At 37.3% G+C, this 26182-nt stretch overlaps 1 protein-coding gene across 1 annotated transcript in view; it reads left to right on the forward strand.

The window, feature by feature from the left end:
* Nucleotides 1-26182, forward strand: part of ADGRV1 (adhesion G protein-coupled receptor V1) — a 602359-nt gene that overhangs the window by 185381 nt on the left and 390796 nt on the right. Inside the window, exons 52-59 of the mRNA XM_003261601.2 lie at nucleotides 316-520; nucleotides 5295-5441; nucleotides 8312-8567; nucleotides 9716-9918; nucleotides 11187-11363; nucleotides 11735-11917; nucleotides 14164-14343; nucleotides 18094-18258. Coding sequence (XP_003261649.2) covers nucleotides 316-520; nucleotides 5295-5441; nucleotides 8312-8567; nucleotides 9716-9918; nucleotides 11187-11363; nucleotides 11735-11917; nucleotides 14164-14343; nucleotides 18094-18258 — 1516 coding nt within the window. The remainder of the gene's footprint in view (nucleotides 1-315; nucleotides 521-5294; nucleotides 5442-8311; nucleotides 8568-9715; nucleotides 9919-11186; nucleotides 11364-11734; nucleotides 11918-14163; nucleotides 14344-18093; nucleotides 18259-26182) is intronic.

The raw sequence follows: 26182 nt of genomic DNA on the forward strand, positions 1-26182 counted from the left end.
CAACATTTTATGCTAAGTATCTTTATGCTCACTGTAATTTTGTATGACAGCTCATTGCCAAGTCTTTATTTAGTGACTGAAAAATATATAAAATATAAGAGCTATTTATCAGCCTGAAATTTGGTTATTATCCATATTTCTAATATCTATTCTACCAAGTTAATCAGTATTACATGAATATTTTGGATTAAAATTTTAGTTATGAAATGTGATTCTTCCAAACCTTTAATATCAATTAATGTAATGAGTAGTCTACTATGTGTATATCTTAAATTTGTTGTAGTTGACTTATTCTGTATATGCTTCTTATGGTAGTTCAGGTGAACTGATATTTGAACCTGGTGACAGAGAAGCTACAATAGCAGTAAATATCCTTGATGATACAGTTCCAGAAAAAGAAGAATCCTTCAAAGTTCAACTTAAAAATCCCAAAGGAGGAGCAGAGATTGGCATTAATGATTCTGTAACAATAACCATTCTGTCTAATGATGATGCCTATGGAATTGTTGCATTTGCTCAGGTAATGATACTGATGACCCCCACACTTGCACTGCAAAGTGTTTTATTTATTGTATTTGTGTATTAGCTATTATTAGCACTCAACAAGTCATAGCTTGAGTATCATCAGCCTCTCTCCCTTCCCTTTCCCCTGCCTCCCTTTTATGTGCATTCTAAGATGAATTCTACTGACATTTTGCAATTTATAGTCTTACACACTGGACTCTGAGTCAACTTGTCCTAATCGTTTTGTTATTTTCAGATTCCTTTTATAGGATTGACTTTGAAATGTTACAAGTTGATCTTGGTCTGAAAGTTTGGCTCTGCTGTTAGCTCTGTTACCAGAGAGAAAGGATGAAATAGATGCTAAATACAATATATACTGTGTGATATACATATCACATACAAATATATTACTCTCCTGTTATGCTTTGTTACTTCTGTGGAGAGGGGAAGAGAATGAGAGGTGGGGTAGGGGGAGGGTGGAGGAGAGAGAGAGGGTTGTAATTATATGTATGTTGGACATGTAGATGTCTTTTCCTGAGGAAAGAGAACCATGCAAATCCTAAGTCACTCCCGTGCCCAGACTTCATATTTCTTTATCAGCAAGCAAAAGGACATCTATTAGTTGCATCATTTAGTCCTTTTGGCAAAGTGAATCTTACTTCTTAATTCGAGTTATAGCTGCAGCTATCATGTATCTTTCTCTGAAATGTTTTTCATATGAGGAAAACCTAACCCAAATTTGCCTACACACCAAGAGCATGTCCTCAGAGAAGGTGAGCTTCGGGGTTAGTTGGATGACTCTACCATGTCATTTTGGCTTATATTGTTTCCATCTCTCTACTTTGCCATCACAAAATTGACTTTCATTTGGTTGTTTGAAAGCTGATGTTATTGTTAAGGTTACTATGCTCCTGTTCACGTTCATTTGGGGCAGAGAGAGATATTTTATGAGATTCTCAAAGTAAAGAAGATATTTCCCAAAAGACTCTAGAAAATGGCTTATGTCTCATTGTCCAGAACTGGGTAACAAGCCCACTCACTCATTCGTTCATTAATTCATGCAGCAGTTATTTAACAAATGCTTGTTATGTACCAGATACTGTTTCAGATGCTAGAGTCATGTTAGAAAATAAAACGGTAAAATTCTTTATTTTCATGGTCCTTAAATTCTAGAGAGGGCAAGGGGAGAAAGACAGTAAACACAGACATAAGAAAATATGTACTATATCTGATGTTGATGAGTGTACTATGAAGAAACGTTAGGCAAGGAAGGCAGATGGAGAATGCAAGGGAGGGGAGTGGAGGTTGTATGTGGGGAAATCTAAAATAAGATGATCAGTAAGGGCTGTTTGGAGGAAATGACAGAAGGACAAAGACCAGTGGGGGATGAGGGTGTGAGCTATGTAATATCTGGGGTAGGAACATTTAAAGCAGAAGGACCCATCAGCAAGAGCAAAGGCCCTGCAGTGCAGCCCTGCCCATCTGGAGCAACAAGGAGGCCACTGTGGCTGATGTCTGCATGTGATAGGGGATGAGGTTCAACAGGTGCAGGGCCAGGGCTCTGTGTCAGGGATCCCCATGACTACCCACAGTTTCAATGAGTCACTAAGAGGGCTCACAGGACCTAGCATTTAGTCATACCCATGGCTATGATTTATTACAGCAAAGAATACAAAATAAAATCATTGAAGGGAAAAAGCTCATGGGGTGTAAAGTCCAGAGGAAGCCAGGGCAAGCTTCTAAGATTCCCCCTCCTACCTCCATCCATTGACATAGGACACACTTAATTCCCCAGCATTGAGTTGTCACAACATGTATAAAATGTTGCCAACCTGGGAAGCATACTAGGGACTCAGTGCCCAGGATTTTTACTGGGGTCTGATCATGCAGGCACCCTCTGCCTGGCACATACCAAAATTCTAGACTCTCAGAAAGAAATGAATGTTCAGCATAAACCACAACTATTACGCAGTTTAGGCACTGGGAGCCGCTTAATAATTCCAGAATGATGGGAACTCTCCTGAAATCCAAGATCCCAGACACCAGCAGAAAGCAGACCTGTGAACAAGCCTTTAAGGATAGCAGTCAGGTCTGCTGTGTGAACACTTTCCTGCATAAGCCCATTAGCATTGTAATGAATTTGGGCCCTGAGGGAATTAGAGAGCTTTTGAAGGGGAGGAGTAGAAAAGTGAATGATCTGACTCATATTTTAGAAGGAACAACTTTGACCATTGTATAGAGAATAGATTGTAAGTAAGCAAGGACAGAAATAGACCAGTTAGGAATTATTACAGTAATAAATGATGGAGCTATGGGAAGCATGAATTTGCTGCTCATTGAGATATGGATGACTATAGGAAGAGCAGGTTTAGGGGATAAGATGAGGAGTTTTGGATGTGCTTAAAGTCTTGTGTCTATTGCATGCAAGAGTCAGAAGTTTGCACTGCTACTCAATCTGGTCCATTCCTGGAGCTAAGCATAGATCAGCTTCCTCTGAGGCATCTCTGCCCAGTAGGGATATAATGTGTGCCTCATATGTAAATTTAAGTTTCCTAGCAGCCTACATTTTTTAAAAAGTAGAAAGAAGCAGGTCACTTGATTTTAATATATTTCATTTAACCCAATGTATCTGAAATATTTTTTCAACATACAATCAACATAAAATTATTGAGGAAATAGTTTACATTTTTCATATCTTGTCTTCAAATTTTAGTGCGCATTTTACACTTATAGACTAGCTACACTAACTACATTTCAATTGGTCAATAGCCACATATGGCCAGTGGCTACTGTGAAGGAGAAGGCAACCCTAAGACATGAACTGGATCGTGAGTGGGGAGAGTTAGAAAGAAACAAGAGGACCCCTATTCTTATTAGGTACTCACTTGTTTCTTCACTTTCTTCAGATCTCTGCAAAATGACACCTTACCAGAAAGATCTTCATTGATGGAAAATTGCAGTTCCCCACCATCATTCTCTTTTTATCCTTATAAAAAGTTTCTTCTTTGTGACACTTATAATTGCCTAGTTTGTCTATCATCAAGGTTTTTTTTTTTTTTTTTTTTTTTTTTTTTTTTAACTAGAATTGAAGAGTATGAGAGCTGGGATACTGCTGTGTTCACAGCTTTATCCCTGCACCCAGAAAAGTGTCTGGCACACATTAGGGGCTTAGGATGAACCTGTCATTCTGTGGGAGAGGCAGAACACTTACAAGGCCTTCTCAAGGCCTTATACAAGTCTGTAGGGCAGAGCTGGGCTTCCTGGGGTGAGAACCGACATGTTCTGCTGTGTAGTTTCATCTTCTCGCCCTGCAGCCTTGCAGCAGATGGAGAGCACATGCTGTTCATCAACTGTTTGAGCATGGTAGATTTCCCTTTATGAAGCTTGTTCCAGAATTGTTCTGGAGACATAAAATTACTGTTATTCAATAATTGCCAATAGATACTGAATTCTTTCAATCTGTTCAGTAGAATTCTTCATTACAGGTCTTTTATGTCTGGACAATCTCATTTCAAAATGAGATATAGTAGATAATGAGAATTTCTTGAATATGTTCTGGCTGCATGAAGTGCTCATTTTATTAACCCTCATTAATGGAGGGCATGGAGCCAGAGAGAGCTGGCTTTTTAAAAGGCATTGACTTTTGTGAATAAATTATGTGCATATTTTAAAATCAAGGCATTTTATTTAGGAATGTTGGATTGCCTGAAGCAAGATTTTATTACTGTGTAACATCTGTAACAATGTGTTAAAATGCTGTGTAAAATATTGCCAAAGAATAGGATCGCTACTGAAATTAGCATTCTAAGTAAAAGCTCTCATAAGTTTTAAGAAATTAATGGGGGAATCTCTTTTCAGGTTATATAGTGACCTGAACGGAAAGACTTTCAAAAATCTTTACACTCCATATTCTTGCTTTACTGCATATGGAAAATCCAGGGGTATTGTAAGAAGAGATTCTTTGAAGCATTCATTTTGAGGAACAGTTCATGAAATGGCTGACAAGAGACGTGTATGTTTGGTGAAGAATGTTGTAGTCACACAGAAATAGATAATTAGTTTGGGACAAAAGAAAGAGGCTAGGAAGCATAGATGAGAACAAGAAAGAAAGTAAGGAATTCTATCATAAGGGAAAGGGATATTTCAGGCGGGAAAAAACAGTTGTAAAGGCCATGAGCTAAGGATGAAACACCATCAGTGGAGGCAGGAGAGCCCACAGAAACATTTCAGAGGATATGAATTTAAGAATAAGAGACATTTGCCAGTGATCAAGGAGAAAGCTGTAATTCTCATGACATTGTTATGCATGGATGGGATGTTGGAAACCATATAGGTCAAACTCTTCTTTTACAAATAGGAAACAAAGACCTAGTGGGATTGCCAGAAGTTACGCAGGGAAAAAAGGCTTCCCTGCTCTCATGACTCTGTATCCTTTCTCTTCTACAAACTTTTTACATGCTATGAATACTTTTATAAAAGTACATGCTTTGTGAGTATTAATGTAATATATGTTCACTGAACAAAATTTGAAAAATATAGAAACAGAAACATAAAATAATCCTATAATAATTAACATTTTTGTTTACTTTCACTTAGTCTTTTACTTATTCAAACGTGTGTTTTAAATCATGGTCATTCTATGAGACTGTTTTTTAATTGTCATTTTCACTTACTATGTCATGTTGCTTAGGACCGCAAAGTTTGCAAATCCATAATAACATGAGACAAAAAAAGAAGTCTGATTAGTTAATTTCAGGTAACCCCTTGTGACTTTCTGTGTATTTTTTCAGAATTCATTATATAAGCAAGTGGAAGAAATGGAGCAAGATAGCCTAGTAACCTTGAACGTTGAACGCTTAAAAGGAACATATGGCCGTATAACCATAGCATGGGAAGCTGATGGAAGTATTAGTGATATATTTCCTACCTCAGGAGTGGTATGTAATTTACAAAGTTATAGGAGACACTTTTAAATTATGGTTACTAGTGATGTATGGGACCAAATCCTGCCTTATGGATGAAGTGTTTGAGTTTGACCATGTCAACACTGGATTCCTACTAATCATTGTAGACAGGGATACAATTTAAGGTTAGTTTTCTAGTTGTAGGTATTGTTCTTTTTTAAAAAAATATAAAGCCAAAATTGTCCTTTAAAAAGTCATTCTTTTTGAGTTTCAGTACATTCGTTGGCTACATTGTGGGTGCATTACATTGTTAGAAAGATAAAATCAACTAAATAGGATCAAAATGTGGTTTCCAGGTTTAGGCACAATGGAAGTAGTAAGTAGGGAACAAGTCTGTGTAAAACAGTCGGACTTATGAAAAAGTAGATCTGAGTTGTGGAGTGATATAGGTTGGGTTTCCTGTAAATAGACTCTGAGATTGAGAGTTATGGACAGAAGGATTTTAGGGAGATACATCTATGAGGATGTGAGGAAGGTGAGGATGTGCAGAGGGAGAAGTTGATCCACAGGCAATTGCAACTGAGGTTGATTGCAACTGAGTTCAGGAGATGAGCTGGTACTTAGGAGTTGTTCCCAGTTTAGAGCTGAGCCATTGATATCCCCATTTTAGCAGTCCTTGACTTTAGGCCACCCTCAGGGTTGGGTATAACCTTGAGTGACAATTTGCTGTAGCAAAGGGTGATTCCCAATGAGGAGCACAGAACCTGTTGTTCCTAGCAGCTGAGGGATGGGTACATCAGCCCCAAGAAGGGGTCTGGGCAGACTACGAGATTATCCATTACTGGAGAATAGTATAAAGTTGGAGCTGAGGTTCAAGAATGGAAACAGAATGAGCCAAATAAGTACATGATTAACAACAAGAGGGATCAGAGAGCCTTTTGTTCCTAGCTGGAAGATGGGTCGTCTTCTTGGCTTGCCTTTGGTTTCATAGATTAGTCCGTGTATATTGCCCAAATGCTTCTCTGAAGAGTTCTTCAGAGAAGAACTGTCTCAAAAAAAGGACAGGTATATATCATGGTTCATCATTTCTAGGTTTCTGTATTATTTCAAAGGTGATTGGAGCTGCTGTATACTAAGAATGTTATAGCAAATTCTATTGCATCTAATATTTACTTTAGGTAAGCTACCAAAACTGTAAGTTGTGTCTGTCAGGTTCTATATGTTCTGATTTATATTTCTCCAATTATCATTTATTATATAAACATGATTACAATTGTTTCTAATTTAAATATATAATGGTACCTTAAACATAGACTATATTTTGGAAGAGCGAATTATTTCATTCAGGGAGCTAGTACATCTTTTTTCTGTAAAGGGCCAGATAGTAAATATTTTAGGCTTTGTGAGCCATTTGGTCTCTTTCACTACTACTTTGCCTTTGTAGTAGAATTGTGCTAGGCAATATAAGCAATATTAGCAGACAATATAGGCAGCGATAGACAATGTGCAATTGAATGAGCTTGGTTGTGTTCCAGTAAAACTTGATTTATGACAAATGGGTTTGGCCATTGGACAGTAGTTTTCTGACCTCTGATTTTATTAATAAAGCTCTTGAATTTATTTTTTTAACTTTTATTTTAAGTTCAGGGGTACCTGTGCGAGCTTGTTACATAGGTAAACTGGTGTCATGGGGTTTTGTTGTACAGATCATTTCGTCATCCAGGTATTAAGCCTAGTACCCATTAGTTATTTTTCCTGATCCTCTCCCTTCTTCCACCTTCCACCCTCAAATAAGCCCCAGTGTGTGTTGTTTCCCTCTATGTGTCCATGTGTTCTCATCATTTAGCTCCCACTTATAAGTGAGAACATGTGGTATTTGGTTTTCTGTTCCTGTGTTAGTTTGCTAAGGATAATGGCCTCCAGCTCCATCCATGTCCCTGCAAAAGACATGATCTCATTTTTCTTTTATGGCTGCATACCTAAAGAAAGAAAGACCATTCAATACAGCAATCCCATTACTGGGTATATACCCAAAGGTATATAAATCATTCTATGATAAATGTACATGCATATGTATGTTCATTGCAACACTCTTCGCAATAGCAAAGACATAGAATCAACCTAAATGTCCATCAACGATAGACTGAATAGAGCTTTTGAATTTATATTCTCCATTGCCTTTTCCAGGTGGAAAAATGAATGTCAGCAAAGGTAGATATATCAGCCTATAATGCTAGTTTGAATAATTATAAATAGTTTGTAGCTGCATTGCTGGAGAGTGGTGTGTGAGGTGGGAATCAGTAAAAAATGACATTCAAGAAGTCCTATCAGCAAGGTCTTCAGATGCTTTTTAGCAAATTTGGATTTGACTCTTCAGACAGGAGAGACACAGAAGGAGAAGAGAGATGCTATGATTTGCATCTCTCCCTATCTTTCTCTCTCCACCTATGTTTTAGTTGATTCATTGCTTAGTGATATATCTGTTCAGTTAGTCAAAGGAAATAATCCGGGCAAAAGTTTTGTAGAGAAAAATCTTTAAGCTAGTATGCCACCTTATTTTGTTTTTATGGATCTTTGTATATGGTATCTAGAACTTAGATTCCCAGAGAGACTATATACTTTATCTTAGAATGGAATTCAGGCTCCAGGATTTGACAATTTGGCTGCATGTTTGTTTTTTTTTTATTAGCTTAAAGTTTATAAACGGTTTGCTTTTTCCTTTTTCCTAACAATCTTCTGTTAATATGAGAGGCATCTGATTTGTAGAATCATATTATTATGTTGCTTAAATATCTCTTGCTATTTAAGTTATGGTTTAATAAAAGAAAATCAATTTTTTAAATATTCTTACTACATAGTGACAATTACGAAATAAATAACATCTTCTTTCTTTAAAATTCTAGATTTCATTTACTGAAGGCCAGGTACTGTCAACAATCACTCTGACCATTCTTGCTGATAATATACCAGAGTTATCAGAGGTTGTGATTGTAACCCTCACCCGTATCACTACAGAAGGGGTTGAGGACTCATACAAAGGTGCTACTATTGATCAGGACAGAAGCAAGTCTGTTATAACAACTTTGCCCAATGACTCACCTTTTGGGTTGGTGGGCTGGCATGCTGCGTCTGTCTTCATTAGAGTAGCAGAGCCTAAAGGTAAATATTGTTAAATGTTTTTGAAGTTTTAATGAGAAGCTTCATTGGATAATTTAATTCTAATATTTATAAGGAATGTAAATTTCTCTTTTTATATGACTTTTTCAGGTTGACAGGTCATACTCAATCCTTTTTGTTTATTGTTGTTAAATCTGGTAATCATGTGAAAACACCTAGCAGTAATGTTATAGGAAAGGTGTCTTTTAAAAGATACATTATAATAGAAATATTAATATTTTAGTTGTGAGTACAGTAGAGGTGACTGTTTATTTTACTTTTTCTTTTTCATCATTCATCTGTTCTCTTTCTTCACTCAGCTATATTTTCTATAGATTTTGAGTAGTTACAGAGAACAATGAGCAACACAATGAAATGTACATGGCACTAAAGGTATTAATTGTGTAATCCAAGATAGTAATTAGAATAATTTTATCGTGTGAAGTGTACAGTGGTCAGTTTCTCTTTTGAATACTAAAATCATCACCCAAATAATTATTCATATTAGCTGCTGGTGAAGGTTCTAAGATTTTCACATAATAACATGGACATCCAGCTTTCAAGTACCTTTCATTTGAATAGTCAATGGGAAAAATACAACATGTGGTTATGTTCCTGGGTCTTTAATATGGCAAATTAAGTTTTTAAAGTCTAAACAATGAAATAAAAGTTAGGTGCTGTGAAATACTTTGAGCCTCATGATAGGCACATCACTGTAAGAACAAAATCACTCTTAATGATTAGTCATTAAATGACTTTGTATATATAATTTTTCATTTTTTGAAGAATCTTTTGAGTGTTTATAATTATCATCTCTGTTCAACCTGCATATCTGTACTTCCCTAAGACTTTGTAGCAATTTCTGTTAAAGTGTATGACATGTGCAACATAGGAGGGTGCTTTAGAGAATCAGAGGTGGGGGATTAGGACTGGGATATAATGCTAGGAGTGGATGGTGATTCTCTGCCCAACTTTGGGGACCAGGAAGACCAAGCCCAGAATGATCCTTGGGAGTATACATTGTCTTTGTTTTACTTATTTTTCCTTAACTGTCTCCAAGGGATAGAGTAGAGTGTTCCACTCTAGGTCCTTGAAACAGCATTGACAGCAAATAGAAAAGCCTATTTACTCATGGCATGTTTCTCTCACAGAAAACACCACCACTCTTCAGTTACAAATAGCTCGAGATAAAGGACTACTTGGGGATATTGCCATTCACTTGAGAACTCAACCCAATTTCTTACTGCATGTCGATAATCAAGCTACTGAGAATGAAGATTATGTATTGCAAGAAACAATAATAATAATGAAAGAAAACATAAAAGAAGCTCATGCCAAAGTTTCCATTTTGCCGGTAAGTCAAGGCTGCAATGAATGTGATCTAAAATAAAGGAAAATGCTCTTAAGTAAAATTGTGATGCTCTTGTAGGTAAAAATCTTTTTTTTTTAATAAAAGGATGCTTTTAAACATAAAAATATAAGTATTCTACTGTTCCCACCTACCTGAATATTTAATAATGAATGAATATTTTATAACTGGCTGGCAAAAATGATGTCTATTACTTGTATTTATTCTTGAACTGCAATACTGTTTGAATGAATTTTGAAGCACTGAATTTAGATTAATTATATCTGATTGGATCCACTGTAATTTTGTTTTGCCAGTTTTTAAACTAATGACAACAAATGAAATGCCCAAATCGATCTGGTTGTTTTTATTATTCATTTAATAGGACAGTATTTTCCTTTCATGATATGATTACTTGAATCAAGATTAGTCTTCAGATGGTTTAGATCTGGTTTTAGCTATCTGTGTTTATCCATGTATGTATGGAGAGAGAGAGAAAAACAGAGAAAGAGAGGGGGAGAATATGTGACTATATCAGTAATGATGCACAAGAAATTTTAATAGTGGATTAGTGTTAATATTATAAAATAATAACAAAATGTTGTGTTTTATATTATATAAATAGTATTAATCTTATATATTATGTACCATAGAATATATTATGTTATTAAATAAATATGATATTATATAATGTTAGTGTTACTAATAGTGATATTAGCGGTTTTAGGTAATAATATCTCCTGAAGAGTATAATTTGGGAAAGATATAAGGGATGGGATAGAAATGAGGGTTTTTTCCCCCCTTTTTAGAGTATTTTTTATCTCTGGAAATTTTTCATTATGCAAAAACAGTAAGAGATTTTTAAAAATTAAATATAGGCTTATATCTAGGTTTTCAAGTCTAGAGCTTTTGCTTTAAATATGTATGTAGCATTTACCAGTGTTTCCTAAATTTTCTTTTGTGATATTAAATATGTAAAACATACAATAGAATATGGTCAAAATTTCAGGATAGATTTTTAACAATTATTTTATTTGCTAATGAGTGTGAAGATTCCATTGAAACATCACCAGTGAGTTAGAATATTCTGTAGATTCTGAAGTAGTCAATGGGAATGTATTAAAATATAACAAGAATCTTTTTTATGTTTGACAGAGCTGCCCATTCCTGTGAACAAAGTCAATTATTTCCTTACTGAAAAATGTCAAGTATTCAATGCAGGTTAAATGTCTTAAAAAAAAAGTGAAACACCATCTTTTTCCCCCATCCCCCAGGATGACCTTCCTGAATTGGAGGAAGGATTTATTGTCACTATCACTGAGGTGAACCTGGTGAACTCTGACTTCTCTGCAGGACAGCCAAGTGTGCGGAGGCCTGGAATGGAAATAGCTGAGATAATGATAGAAGAAAATGACGATCCCAGAGGAATTTTTATGTTTCATGTTACTAGAGTGAGATGAACTTTCATTTGTTTACAGTCATACAGAAGCCTCTCCCTGCTGATTTGGCCAGTGTTTTATAATATGTTTCCTGCAAAACATTTAGCTTTGCCTGTATTTATTTTTAAATAGATAAATAACCAAATTTGTCCTATAAACTAATTCTTAGGTCTCTTTGGGCTAGACCAAAGGATTCAACAAGTTTACTTTCATTAAATTAAACATGAGTTCAGAAGACCTTTTATGCATACTTATATCTGACTATTAATTTCTACTTTAAAGGGTGAAGTATAGAAAGTTAAGTAGAAACAATAACTTTAGAAAGATGACTTATGAGAGTTACCATTTTATCTTGCCTTTCAACTTATATTCTTTACTTAAAGGGCACTGGGGAAGTTATTACTGCCTATGAGGTGCCTCCACCCTTGAACGTCCTTCAAGTTCCTGTAGTACGGCTGGCTGGAAGCTTTGGGGCAGTAAATGTTTATTGGAAAGCATCACCAGACAGTGCTGGCCTGGAAGACTTTAAACCATCTAATGGGATTCTTGAATTTGCAGATAAACAGGTATGCCAGTCATTAACATATTAGCCTTTTTGAGTTGTGCTTCAGACATTTTGTAGGCATCCACCAAATGAATGTACAGTAGTGATTGCTAAATGCATTGTACTCTAAATGTTTCTATGTTAAATCAAACAAATATTATTAATTGAAATACAATTTATTAATGGGCATAGGAAGAGACTTATAAAGATACAACAATCTTACCCTTTTCTGAACCCCCTGTCCCAGTTTCATTTAAAATAAATGGAAGTTACAAAACAGGATAATAATTGACTTAGAAGTACCTAACAATGTATAGAAAACTGTCTGATGAACTAGACTCTTCCTGTGGACTTTAGTTTCTTTTATTTTGTTTCTTAATGCCAGTAAATATAGATATTTATTTAGAATTTGCACTAAAAGTGTGGACAGTTTTTACTTAATATCTAAAATGCCCTTTATAATTAAAAAAATTGACTAAAATAAGAGAAAATGAACAAAATAGTTAAAACTTGAAAAATTGAAAAACAATATTCTAGATTTAGGCTAACCAGTCTTAAATATTATAAAACATTCCCCAAGAATTACAAATTTTGTAAACTTGGCATTTTGTAATATGTAAGAATAAGATGTTTTCATAGAATTTTTTTTATCAGTAAGTGGAAAAGGCATATGAACAACCATGAAAATGTTAGTAAGTTTAACTAGCACCTCTATCTACAGGTAGCCTTATTTTGGCTAGACAAATTACCAGAGTATGCTTCAACTTATTAGTTGCTCATGGGGGGCAGTAGTAAATGCTGTTAAAAGGTAAGCATGCAGATATAGATTTTCCTACACAGAAAAACCTATTATTGTTAATATTTTTGAAATCCTGAGCTTTTAAAACAGATTTAGAACTTGAAACATTTCCTAGTAAAAAGAGTGGAATGCAATCCCAGCACTTTGGGAGGCCGAGGCAGGTGGATCACGAGGTCAGGAGATGGAGACCATCCTGGCTAACACAGTGAAACCCCGTCTCTACTAAAAATACAAAAAAATTAGCCAGGCATGGTGGCGGGCACCTGTAGTCCCAGCTATTCCGGTGGCTGAGGCAGAAGAATGGCACGAACCTGGGAGGCAGAGCTTGCAGTGAGCCGAGATCGCACCACTGCACTCCAGCCTGAGCGACAAAGCGAGACTCTGTCTCAAAAAAAAAAAAAAAAAAAAAAAAAAAAAGCGGAATGCAAGTCAATGAGATTCTTATGTGAAAAGCAGAAACAAATACATTGATTATTCATTGAAGCAGCCTTCCAACTTTAATGACATTATCAGCACTTTATCTGTGCATGAGGTTCAAGTTCCATCATTAACTAGCATCCTTAGGATCATGCTTATTCTTAAAATTCACATCCTCTAGGGAAGGGACTCTGTATTCTACAGCACAGATTTGAGGTGCAGGCAATTTAATTAGCTTCTATTTGAGCATTTGATTTTATTCATGTTTCTACCTGTCTGAGTGTGATATCCAGGTTTTTCACTATTCTCTGTTGTTAAATTAAAGATTTTAGGTAGATTTAACTTCATCTTCTGATAAATGTCTGTGTCAGAAACATTGGAATATTTTTATGATCAATGGTGAAACTGCAAGCTGGATCAAGTTTTATTTATAAGTTTATAAAAGCTTTTAATATAGACTCAAAAAATTGAACTAAATCCTGATTATAAACATCCAGGAATAGCAAATTTGGGTTTTCTTTCTGCCTTTCTTTTTGACTACGTTGCAAGAACAATATTTGAAACCAATGGGATTTATTTTAATTGTAGAAGACAGTGGTAATTTTTATGTAAGTTTCATATCATGTAATATTAATACCAAGCATACTGCATTTTATGTTTGTGCAATGGTGTTAGAACCTGCATGACATTAAAAAAATTTTAAGAATAAGGATTTATTGTTTTTAATCTGTAAATAATACTCTTATCACATCAATAATGTTTTATCTTGAAAATAATAGACTAAATTTCTGACCTTGAAATACCATAAATATACACAACTTTAAAATGCCATAAATATACATGCCATAAATATACACAACTTTAAAAGTATTACAAATATAATGAGCAAAAAGAACTACTTTTTAGTACCATGTTTCTGAGATTTTTGGTTTCAACTAAAAAATTAAAATATATGTAAGCAAAAACTGTGATTACATTATTTCTTTCCTCATTTCCTATCTTCCTCCTCCTTTTCCTCCCTCTCTTTCTCCCTTCCTTCCTTTCTTTCATAGGTTACTGCAATGATAGAAATCACCGTAATTGATGATGCTGAATTTGAATTGACGGAGATGTTCAATATTTCCTTGATCACTGTTGCTGGAGGTGGCAGACTTGGTGATGATGTTGTGGTAACTGTTGTTATTCCACAAAATGATTCTCCGTTTGGAGTATTTGGATTTGAAGAAAAGACTGTAAGTTAAATATATCAGGGGAACGCCTTGTTTCAGGCTAGAGTTTCATGTAATTTTGAGTAGAAAGTGTCTTACATTTTTGTTTCGAAAGTCTTGGCCAGACGTGGTGGCTCATGCCAGTAATCCCCGCACTTTGGGAGGTCGCGGTGGGCGGATCACGAGGTCAGGAGATTGACACCATCCTGGCCAACATGGTTGAAACCCCGTCTCTACTAAAAATACAAAAATTAACTGGGTGTGGTGGCACATGCCTGTAATCCCAGATACTTGGGAGTCTGAGGCAGGAGACTCGCTTGAACCCAGGAGGCAGAGGTTGCAGTGAGCTGAGATCACGCCGTTACACTCCAGCCTGGAGACATAGAAAGACTACATCTCAAAAAAAAAAAAAAAAAAAAAAAAGGCCAGGCACGGTGGCTCATGCCTGTAATCCCAGCACTTTGGGAGGCCGAGGGAGGCAGATCACAAGGTCATGAGTTTGAGACCAGCTTGGCCAATATGGTGAAACCCCGTCTTACTAAAAAAATACAAAAATTAGCCAGGGGTGGTGGCACATGCCTGCAGTCCCAGCTGCTTGGGAGCCTGAGGCAGGAGAATCACTTGAATTCGGGAGGCGGAGGTTGCAGTGAGCCGAAATCACGCCACTGCGCCTCAGCCTGGGCGACAGAGTGAGACTTCGTCTTAAAAAAAAAAGAAAGAAAGTCTTTATTACCCTTCATGTATGAGTCTCTTCTCAAGGATCTTTTGAGTGGGCTATTGAATTAAGGGCCAATCCTCCAGCCTGTGCACACAGTTTGATAGTAATGTGAGCTCTTAATATCAGGAAATTACGAAGGGGAACAGATTCCTGTTTATTGGGTGTAGTAGACCAAGATGTACTTTTCATCCATACCACCTATTCTCTGCCTGCTTTACTGCCAGACCACCAATCTGGTCACAGGCAGGATTCTGTCATGGGTCTGCATGTTACATCCCACAATGGGTTTAACTGGTGAGGGATTTATATTACCCACTGTTATGCTAGTCTGTTGTGAGTTACATAGAACAAAACACCACAGTCACCCCCCACCCAGCTCATGTATTTCTCTAGATTTCTTCTCTCTTACTTCTCGTTGGCTGTTTACTTCCAAGACTTGAAAGAAGGAACCCAATTATTATTGATTCAGCCACAAAGAGAGAGAGAGAGGAAAAAAAGCTAATTAATCATGAAAACTAAGTATTTGTACAGCCAGATTTGGTACCTAGTACTAAATTATCACTACATTTTAAGTGTAAAACACTATAAATTCCATCATAATTATTATTACGTGATAACTATGACATAATATTATGACCTTACCTTTCAAAAGAAATTCCAAGGTATGAATTAGCCATAAAAATATTTAGATAATCCCCATATACTTAGCAACTTTTCTGACCCCATATTCCCTTCATTTAATCACTTACAGGTAGTCAGTAATTCACATAGATCACTTTTAATTAATAAACCAATCGCTGAAATACCCATTGTCTACTGTCCTGTGGATGGAAGGCTAGACTGACAGCTTGCCTACAAGGGCTGGACTTCCTGATGCTCCAAAATTGAAATGTAACAAATAACTGCCTAATGATTTGGCTATTGAATTTCAACTTCATAAGAAAATGGGACCTGTAAGAGGGACAGAACAAACTTTTGCTGTAGCCCAATGAGCTCTTCCTTGGAAAAAAAAATGGGCAGCTGTGTTTGTAAGGAGTGTTGGATTGGCAAAGGAGTAACTGTGAATATCTCCCAAGCAGCAGAAAATTACATATGAATATGTAATTTATTTTTTATAAAATGTCTCTTAGCTTATAAGTTTAGATTACAAGTTCAGGGTTTTAGTATTCAAATCTTCAATTGATGAAACTTCACAATAACGTTTTTCATCAAACTTTTGGACTTGGGCACTGGACAATGTGTTTATAATCTACTTTTACTGTTAGAGAAAATGAAGACCTAGACTAGTATTCATAAATAATTTTTGTTCATTTTATTGTAACTGCCGTCATAAACTCTAGTGTTTTAAACCTAGTGTTAAGCACACTTGTTCTGGGAAATAATATCGTTACAGCTACAGATTTTCAATTTGTCTTAGAGTCTAAAGGGAAGATTTAGGTTACCCAATTCCTACTGTATTGTTGAATATGTAAAGCACCGTGCTTGGGCTTTAATTCATTAGATGTCGGTGTCTATTTTGATTGTTGGTGATAATAGTAGCTGCGTGATGCTCAGCCCTTTGTGACTGCATTCCTTGCTTATATCCTATCTTTCCTATCACAAAAGTTTCTTGGTAACATGAAGTTTATCTTTTAACCTTAATAAGATATACAATATTGTGCACACAATAAACATTCTATTAGCATTATTTGGTGGCACAGATTAGATTCACAGCTGAGGTACCTTGAGAAAAGACTGTTAGTATAAATCCATCAAAATTAACAAGCTGTTCACAAGGGCAATGTGGTAAGTATACCAAAGCCCTGGGAATAGCAGAGAAAATCTACTTGTGATGGAAAGTAGATTTCTACTTGTGAAATAGAAAGTAGAAATCTACTTGTGAAACCTAAACTAAAATGTTACATCTATGCAATCAAAGACTTATATAATGGATTTCTCTATTTTTTTCTTACTAAATATCTCTGGTCCCTGAGGAGTGGTATGAACAGTTGGGAGTCAAAATACCCTAATTAGATTCCAGGCTCCTCATCTCCAAATATATGTATATATCTGGCCCTCAGATTCTATGAGTTTCTGTGAGGCTTGAATAAGATAAGGTATAGTAAGAACTGACACACAATAGAAGCTCATTTCAGTTTGTTCTAAATCTGTGCTCTTGGCATCAATGCAAATCTCATGAAGAAAACAAAACAAGATTGTATTGCATGTTAAGCTTCTATCCGTCTTGAAAGTGGAAAGCATTGTCTTATGTTTTCTATTTATATAGCAGATAGATGATATACGTTCAATGAGAACTTTGCTTCACAGAGTCAACATATGTGCTTCACTTAAATTAGGTCTGTTAGTAAGGACTTGTATAAAAAATAAATAGTTCTGGTAAATGAATGTATTGAATCTTCTCTCTTTATCTCAGATTAATAAAACCACTTTTAAATTTTGACTCACTAAAGTAGGTACACCACAGATAATTCAGAGGACAGTTTAGGTCTGTATTATGTGAGGAGCCTGATTGTAGTAACAAAGATCCCCCCAAGTCTCAGTTTCTTCATATAGTAAATGTGCATTTCTTCTTCATGAAGGAATCCTGCACCAGAGTGCCCAGTTGGCTGATGCTTATGGACACCTCTTATTCAACCGGCAGCTCTCAGGCCCTAGACTCTGTGCATCTTGGGGTTCTGTCCTCTTCTAGGTCCTGGGCATCCTCTCCATTCACCTGCCAAGTGGAAAAGTAGAGGATGTGGGGTCTTGTGTGGGAGTTTATGGCAAGAGTATTAGCAGCATAAATAATTTCTGCCTCTATTCTCTGGGTCAGAATTCAGTCACATGCTCTACCTAATTGCAAGAGAAGACAGGAAATGCCAACTAGTTGAGCATCTAGGAATAGAAAGTGGGATTTGGTAAAACAAAATTTTTCTGCCACATGATAAAAACATGTAACATTCTAAATTTTAAAACTGCAGTCATTGTAAACAGAAATAAGATTCTACTTGTTTATCCTGCTCTTTTTGTTTGTTTTTTTTTTTCTTGTTTGGCCTTACTGAATTTTCTTCTTTCAGGTAATGATTGATGAATCCCTTTCATCCGATGACCCTGATTCATATGTGACATTGACAGTTGTCCGGTCCCCAGGAGGAAAAGGGACCGTCCGACTTGAGTGGACCATAGATGAGAAGGCTAAACATAACCTTAGTCCTTTGAATGGGACCCTTCATTTTGATGAGGTATAGTCAGCATTAGCACTCCTGTAATTTTTCCTTAATTTGTCTTTGATTTTCTTTTTCCTTTTTATTGTAAATTCAGGGAGCACATGTGCAGGTTTGTTACATGGGTATATTGCATAATGCTGGGGTTTGGGCTTCTATTGAGCCCATAACCCAAATAGTGAATATAGTACCCAATAGGTAGTTTTTCAACCCACACCCCTCTCCCACCCTCCCACCTCAAGTAGTCCCCAGTGTCTGTTGTTTCCATCTTTATGTCCATGTGTATCCATTGTCTAGCTCCTACTTATAAGTGAGAACACATGGTATTTGATTTTCTGTTTCTGCATTAATTCACTTAGGATAATGGCCCCTAACTGCATCTATGTTGCTTCAAAGGACATGATTTAATTATTTTATATGACTGTGTAGTATTCCATGGTGTATATCTACCACATTTTCTTTATCCAGTTCACTGTTGATGGACACTAAAGTTGATTCCATACCCTTGCTATTGGGAATAGGTTGACTGATGTCTGATGTTGAGTGGAAGCACCTACCCTAGTGTGGGCTGAAGGCAGGGAAGGATGGTGAGAAGTGATCATGTTGGAATGTATTGGGGTCTCTTGGGGAGTGGTAAGGGGGTGCACCAGCTTTTAGTCCTGAGCCAGCAGGAATGAAGTTTGCTTCCCTCTTGTGCCCCTGTTGCAGGACTCATGACTTTCAATTCATAAAGACTTTGTCCTTTGGCTCCGCAGTGCAGCTGCAGGACACAGATATGCCCCTCTGGGAGCTGCTACCAAAATGGGCTCAGGGCAGGGCCTCTTCCCCAACTCCAGGGCAAGCAACTTCACAAATTGTCTGTCCTCCATTGCTGGGACACTGCTGCTCTGTGTAAGGAGGGGGAGTTGGGCACTGTTCTTCCTGTAAGCCCAAGTGGCATAGGCTCACTTTCAGCAAGGATTGAGCCACTGAAAAAAGCACACAAAAAAATGCTTTGTGTGTATGCACTAAATCCCAGTGGGAAGAACCACAACTGTGTCTGCAACAGTCTACAGTGGGAGATAACCCCCTCTCTATGACTGTCCCTAGGCATTGGTGCTGCCCCCTTCAGTGACTGGCCCTATGCCTGCATTTCCTTTGTCCCAAGGGGACTCTGATGGGTTGTGCTCCCCCTCCCTTATGGGCAGCCTACACTGTGGGTTAGATCTCCAGAAGTCCTTTAGCTCCCTGGGACCCACCTGTCCTCCGTGCTTCCCAACGTCAGAGCCAGTTGTGGGGTATATTTGCAGGAGATCTGGTGGTGCAGTGACTCTAGAGCAGAGAAGTCTCAGGCAGGGCAGTGGCACTATGGGTACACAACCAGTATGGCACCCTCCATCTCAGTTTGGGTCTGAGGGAAACAGGCACGCCTGCACAAGCTAGCAACCTGGTTCTCTGTCCCTTGGAACTTCCTGAATCGCCACTTATAGCATTGTCTTGGGTCACTAGCACAGAGGGGCTCCTCAGAAGCTTGGCAGCTAGGACGTTGTCAGAGGAGTGAGGGGAGTAGAGAAGCACTCCCACCTACTTTCCATGGGGCTCCAAGCTCCTTGGGGGTCAATCTCTGTGGACTCAAGCTGCTTCACTTTTCTACACCCCCACTTCTTCCCACTGGCCCTCTGACAGATCCTGGCTCTCTTCCCCCAGTTTTCTGTTCATAACTTGGCCTTCCACCAGTAACTTTGATCATCTTCCTGAGGAGAACTGGCACCTGATGTTCCTGGAGAGCCATCTGCTTGAGGCACTGGGTGCTGTGCTGTCGCTGCTGAGGGGAATGGTGACTGTGGTCACCCTGTGTGGCCACACCTCGAGAGCTGTCTTTGATTTTCTTCTGTGTAGTATTACTTGTAAATTCATGTGATAATATTTACTATGTCTGGGATTTTTTTGGAAATCCATATGCATGATGGGGGGAAAAAATCACACACGACACACACACAGAAACTCTAGCTATCTGAAATCAAATTCTTGTTTTTGAAGTTTTTATTGATACATAATTGATATACATATTTTCAGAGTACATGTGATAATTTGATACATTCATATAATCAAATCAGAGTAATTGAGCTATCCATCACCTTATTTTTTCTTTATGCTAGGAACAGCCTAATTATTCTGCAGTTGTTTTGAAATGTACAATAGATTATTGTTACCTATGTCAAATTCTTTTTTTGTTTGTTTGTTTTGTTTGGTTTTTTTTTTTGGGGGGGAGACAAAGGGTCTTGTTCTGTCACCCAGGCAGTAATGCAGTGATGCGATCATAGCTCATTGAAGCTTTGACCTCCTGGCTCCAGCAGCATTTCCACCTTAGCCTCGTGAGTAACTGGGACTACAGGCCTGTGCCACCATGCCTGGCTATTTTTTTAAAATTTTTTAAAAATTTATTTTATTTTATTTTAATTAATTTATTTTTTGAGACAGAGTCTCGCTCTGTCACCCAGGCTGGAGTGCAGTGGCACGATCTCGCTCACTGCAAGCTCCACCTCCCAGGTTTACGTCATTCTCCTGCCTCAGCCTCCTGAGTAGCTGGGACTACAGGCACATACTGCCACGCCTGGCTAATTTTTGTATTTTTAGTAGAGACAGGATTTCACTGTGTTAGCCAGGATGGTCTCGATCTCCTGACCTCATGATCCGCCTGCCTTGGCCTCCCAGAGTGCTGGGATTACAGGTGTGAGCCACTGTGCCTGATCTATAGTCAAATTTTTAAATTCAGATTCTGCCCCCGTTTTACCATCAAAACTACCCCTCTCTCACATTTTTCCTCTCCTGATTGAAGGCAAAGCCAATCAACCACGCTGGATGTCTGGGTGTCATCCCCAGCTGCACCCTTTCTGTAATCGTTACATGTATTTGCTTACCAAGTCTAGTCAGTTTTCCCTTTAAGTGTGCTTTCTGACTATTCTGACTGTGCAGAACTTCTATACTGACTCAAAATACTGATTGTGTAACATAATAAGACAATGTCAAACTTACAAAAGCTTGTAGTTTTTAACATCCATGTACACTTCGAAAAAAAATTAAGGAAGTATTTTAGCCAATCAAAAAACTGAAACACAATAAGTAGTTTAAGAATAGCAAGCATATTACAGTCCATCTGTATGTGTCTCAGCCTCCCACAGTGATAAGAAGTGAAGGTGCAAGGTCCTATCTACTTTGAAGGAGGAACACAATCTTTTGGCCCATGGAGTTGGTTTCTGTAACTTGTAAGAATGACTCCCCTATTCAAAGTTTGGTCGGACATTTACAGATCTGTTTGTCTTCATCAGCATGAGCCTGAGAACCTTGGCTGGAGTATCAACCAACCCACTGTAGGATGTGATTTTTCTGGTTGCCTGTGTGCACTCAGTTTCTTCCTCCTCTTTCCCTTCTTTGGCTAGTTTTAATAATCAAAAGAAGGTGGGGAAGCAGCATATGGGGCCCAGTTAAGCTGAGCACAGAGTTTTTTTTAATGAATAATTCCAACCTAACCACAGGACAGTGGTATTTACCAATCAAACTCCTAAGTCTTTTTCTGGAAGGGAGGATGGGGAGGTAGAAGAGACAATCTGATTATAAAATATACGTGGAAATACAAAATGCCAAGAGTAGCCAGCAACTCACAAAGAAGAATATGGAGGGTGGCCTTACTTAGCCAATGTGTCAGATAATACACAGTTAAAGTAAATAAGGCAGTGTGATATTTGCTCTGGGATGAACAAACAGGCCAAAGAGAAGAAAATAGTCCAGATTTGTCGTTCTTTTTATAGTTTTTGCTTTTAAAATCATGTTTGATTCTAAACAGCTTTCTTAATTTAATGCCTAAACAGCTTTCTTAAATTAGTAAAGATGAAACCAGAATGCAATTAGTTAAAAAACAAAAATATCAATAAAACCTGATTCATAAATTTAAAAAACTTAGAAAATAAGAATTGACAAGAAGGAAATAATTATTAATAGAGAGAAAATATTGAAAATTGTAAGAGACTGTATAAATGTAGACAAATAAATTTTAAAACCTATGTGAAATTAGCTCTAGCAGATATACAGCAGATATAGAAAGTCTAAATCTATGCACTTTTGAGAATGAATAGAGAATAAACATTAAAAACATTAAAAGCTCTGTAGGTGGTTTTCCAGAGGAATTCCACCAAATATGTTTCCATGGTCCATGTCTTACTTTTTTTTTTTTTTTCAGTCTAGTGACTTCTTCAGAGCTTTCAACATGAGATAGCACAGAAACAAATACCTTTTTTCCCTTCAGTATTGCAATATGTGATTAAGGAAGTCATCAGTGATGCCCTCTGGCAGTCTATTTGCCATGCACATGTTCTGCCATCATTCTTGAGGTGTGATTACCCTGATGGTATTAAATCTCAAGCAAGATGTTGCAGGAATACCATCCATTTACTTCTCAGCTTCTGACACGTGATGTCTCATGAAACATCTAGGTTGTGTGCCCTAGCCATAATCTGAAAACCTCTCACCTGAGGAGCATTTAGAAATTAGAAATTAGTTTCAAATGTCTATAAATATTTTCCTCAGTAATAAGAAGCAATAATTTCGCAGTTACCAGATTCTTACTGCTAGATACACTTCCCAGGTGATTAAAAAGGTTTTCTTGTTTTGAGCATAAAATCTACACTAAAATGGCAAATAGTCTGATCTTTTCTTCCAGCGAATAATAAGTTCATCCATTTTTAGAGTACTGCATTAGGAGGGATGATGTTGTTTCTAGATTCCACTCTCTCCATCTACTTGTTTCGTCATCAGCCTGGTACATTTCATGTACAACTGTGTAACGGCTCCATTGTTTTCGTATGTCTAGTTCTGAATATATACAAAGATCTATGTCTCCCACAGGTTCTAATTTGGTTTTGAGGATGTCTTTCATCATCTTTCAGTTCTATTCATGGCTAGTGGTATCCACGCCATCAATAATGCCCAGGTGGAAATCGTTCTCATAGCAACTTAGTATTCACATTGGCAATAAGGAAAACCTAGTCTACAGAAGCTGTTATACCTATGGTACATCCCAGGTTGTACCAATGCTTACTGTATAATAGTTTTCTGGACTTTCTCAAAATGTAACAGTGACTGTGGAGTCACCATTGCCCATCTTACAGGGAAATTCTCACAATAATTCTGTTCAGTCCTACCTTGGTAACAGGGCAAAGTCATTCTTTCCTATTTCTACTTTATGCAGGACAACTAAGCTCCATACTCTGTTTATAGAAACATACAACTCTCCAGAACTGATGAATGGTCTATAGGTGATAAGTCAGGGGGATATTGCACTTCACCTTCCTTGGGGAGAAAATTATGAGGTGGAGATTCGTTTCCAGAGACTTTTTAGGAAGTGCTCTTGAGGTCAACACCTGTGTAAGTGAAAGAAGCAGGATTGGACAGGGATGAAGGCAAACCATGAGGCAGTTGAAACTGACGCTACAGTATACTACAATTTGTTTTGAAATGGGACTGACCCTTCAGAGCTGTCTGAGTTAGAATGATGGTGAGTTTTATAATCTTGTGTTGAGCAGTCATTGTGTATGGACCATGCCAGGAAGAACATTTGACCATGTGAGAAGGGGTTGTCTTCAGATGAGGCAATTTGCAAAGGACCCTGACAGATGAGAGTTGTCTGCTGGAAACACTTCCAGCAGACAGGGTAATGAGTTCTTTCCAGAAGGGGAATCTTAGTGAACATCAGAGCATCCACCACTGAGATGCAGGGTAGGGCCACGTTCAAGAGAAGTTTGTTCTGAAAAGCTCTCCCTCTCTTTCCCTCGGTCTTTTATGATTTACCTTATTTTTTCACTGCCCACTTTGACTCTTTGCCTTCTACCCATTCCTGCTTCCTTCCTGCCCTATCCACTGTTGTTGGTCCCAAGAGTACTCCCTATTATGTGTTTCCTCTCTTGTCTTTCTCTTAGCAGAGTAACTTCTAGAAACTTTGTTAAGTATCACTGTAGGCTGGTAAAAATAAAATGGTCCTGGGAAGATAAGAGGAAAGAAATATACAGAGAACAACTATGCCAATACTTTGAGGGAGAATCATGATGCATATCATTTTTATCTCTACCTTTTCCTCTGCATTCTAAAACAACTCGAATGTGTCCTATGCATCACTGATTAAATTTTCTGCAGTTTGAATTCTGCATTTTATTGTTTCTCATAAACATTATAGTTTTGCAATTGCATTTTTTCTTTGAGATTTTTATTATTAAATAGTATTATTTTAATCTCCACTCAAGCTTTTGTTTCTTTATAGTTGCTTATTGTTATTTTTACAATGTATGGATTTTAAAAATTTTATAAGGGCTTCTAGGAAAATATGTGCTCCCTGCCTGAGACCTTATTAGATGTACTTATGAAAAATCTGTAATTCTGGGATGCAGTGCATCACTCCCATTCCTTTTACTCTCTACATATTATGAATTGGAAACTCAGAATTGACGTAAAGACGAAAGAGCTGATAACAATGGAAACACTAAAGCTCTGAGGTAGGTGGCAGCCAGTTATTCTTGGTTAGTGTAGTCTCTGTGGCCTGGATTCAAAGAAGTCAGGAAATGGGTCTTACCCCCAGTATTAGTTTGTTCTCACACTGCTAATAAAGATATGCTCAAGACTGGGTAATTTGTAAAGGAAAGGAGGTTTAATGGACTCACAGTTCCACATGGCTGGAGAGGCCTCACAATTATGGCAGAAGATGAAGGAGGAGCAAAGTCATGTCTTATATGGCCGCAGGCAAGAGAGCGTGTGTAGGAGAACTGCCCTTTATAAAACCATCAAATCTTGTGAGACTTACTCATTATCATGAGAACACCACTGGAAAAAACCCACCCCCATGATTCAATACCTCCCGCCAGGTCCCTCCCATGACATGTGGGGATTATGGGAGCTACAATTCAAGATGAGATTTGGGTGGGGACACAGCCAAACCTTAACACCCCCTTTGTGGTACTTCCTGTTATTTAGGTTCATGGCATGGAATGTGTATCCTCTAGTCTACTCCAAACTGATTCCTTCATTAGTGAAATTGTACCTATATTTTGGAAACATTTTAATCTTTAGTTTCTTTCTTTCTCTTAGTCTTGGCCCTTTATGGTGTCTACATGTGCATTTGAAGAAGGCACAACTCATGCAACCAGTCTCTGCCAGTTTAACCCAGAAATCTCTTTCCTCCATCATTGTTTTAATTTGCTGTAAAAATACATGTGCTCATGGAAAACAAACAAACAAACAAACAAACAAAAAACCTCGGTCAGTACAGAAGGATGTAGAAAAATAAGTATAATTCCCCTGACTCCCTCTGAATCTTGTATTCCTACTTCCCAGAGGTAACCACTATTGACAGTTTTTTATATACCCTTTGAAAAATTTTTATGCGTATCCAAACATATGTGTCTTATTCTTACACAAATGGAATTTTACACTGCAATCTGTTCAGTAACTTGCTCTTTTTACTTTATAATCTATCTTAAACACTTATTTTTCATACTAGCTAAAATCCATTGCACTAAAAAAATTGGTTACATATTTTTCATTGCATAGATTCCCCTTAGAATTTGATACTATTGACATTTCTTCATGAGCACTGTTTTACTGTGGTGTTTATAGGTTCTCTTACATTTTTTATATCTTTCTGGGATTCACATTTCTTGTTTAGTATTTAGTTCTGTCTAGTTCTCCTTTCCCAAATGTTTATATACTTTTGCAGACTTCTATCACCTATATTTGTATTATTTTCCTCTCCTCTACTATCTTTGCAATCTTGGTTCTCTTGAGATATGGGAAGTAGCCACTGAAAAGTAAAAAGGATATAGATTTTATAGCCAGCTAGACCTTACTCCAAGTCTTCACTCTACTATTTAATGCCATGTGACTTTAGGAAAATTAATTTCTCTCACATTTGGGTTCTTAG

This window comes from Nomascus leucogenys, chromosome 2 (assembly GCF_006542625.1).
Source record: "Nomascus leucogenys isolate Asia chromosome 2, Asia_NLE_v1, whole genome shotgun sequence".
NCBI classification, from domain to species: Eukaryota; Metazoa; Chordata; class Mammalia; order Primates; family Hylobatidae; genus Nomascus; species Nomascus leucogenys.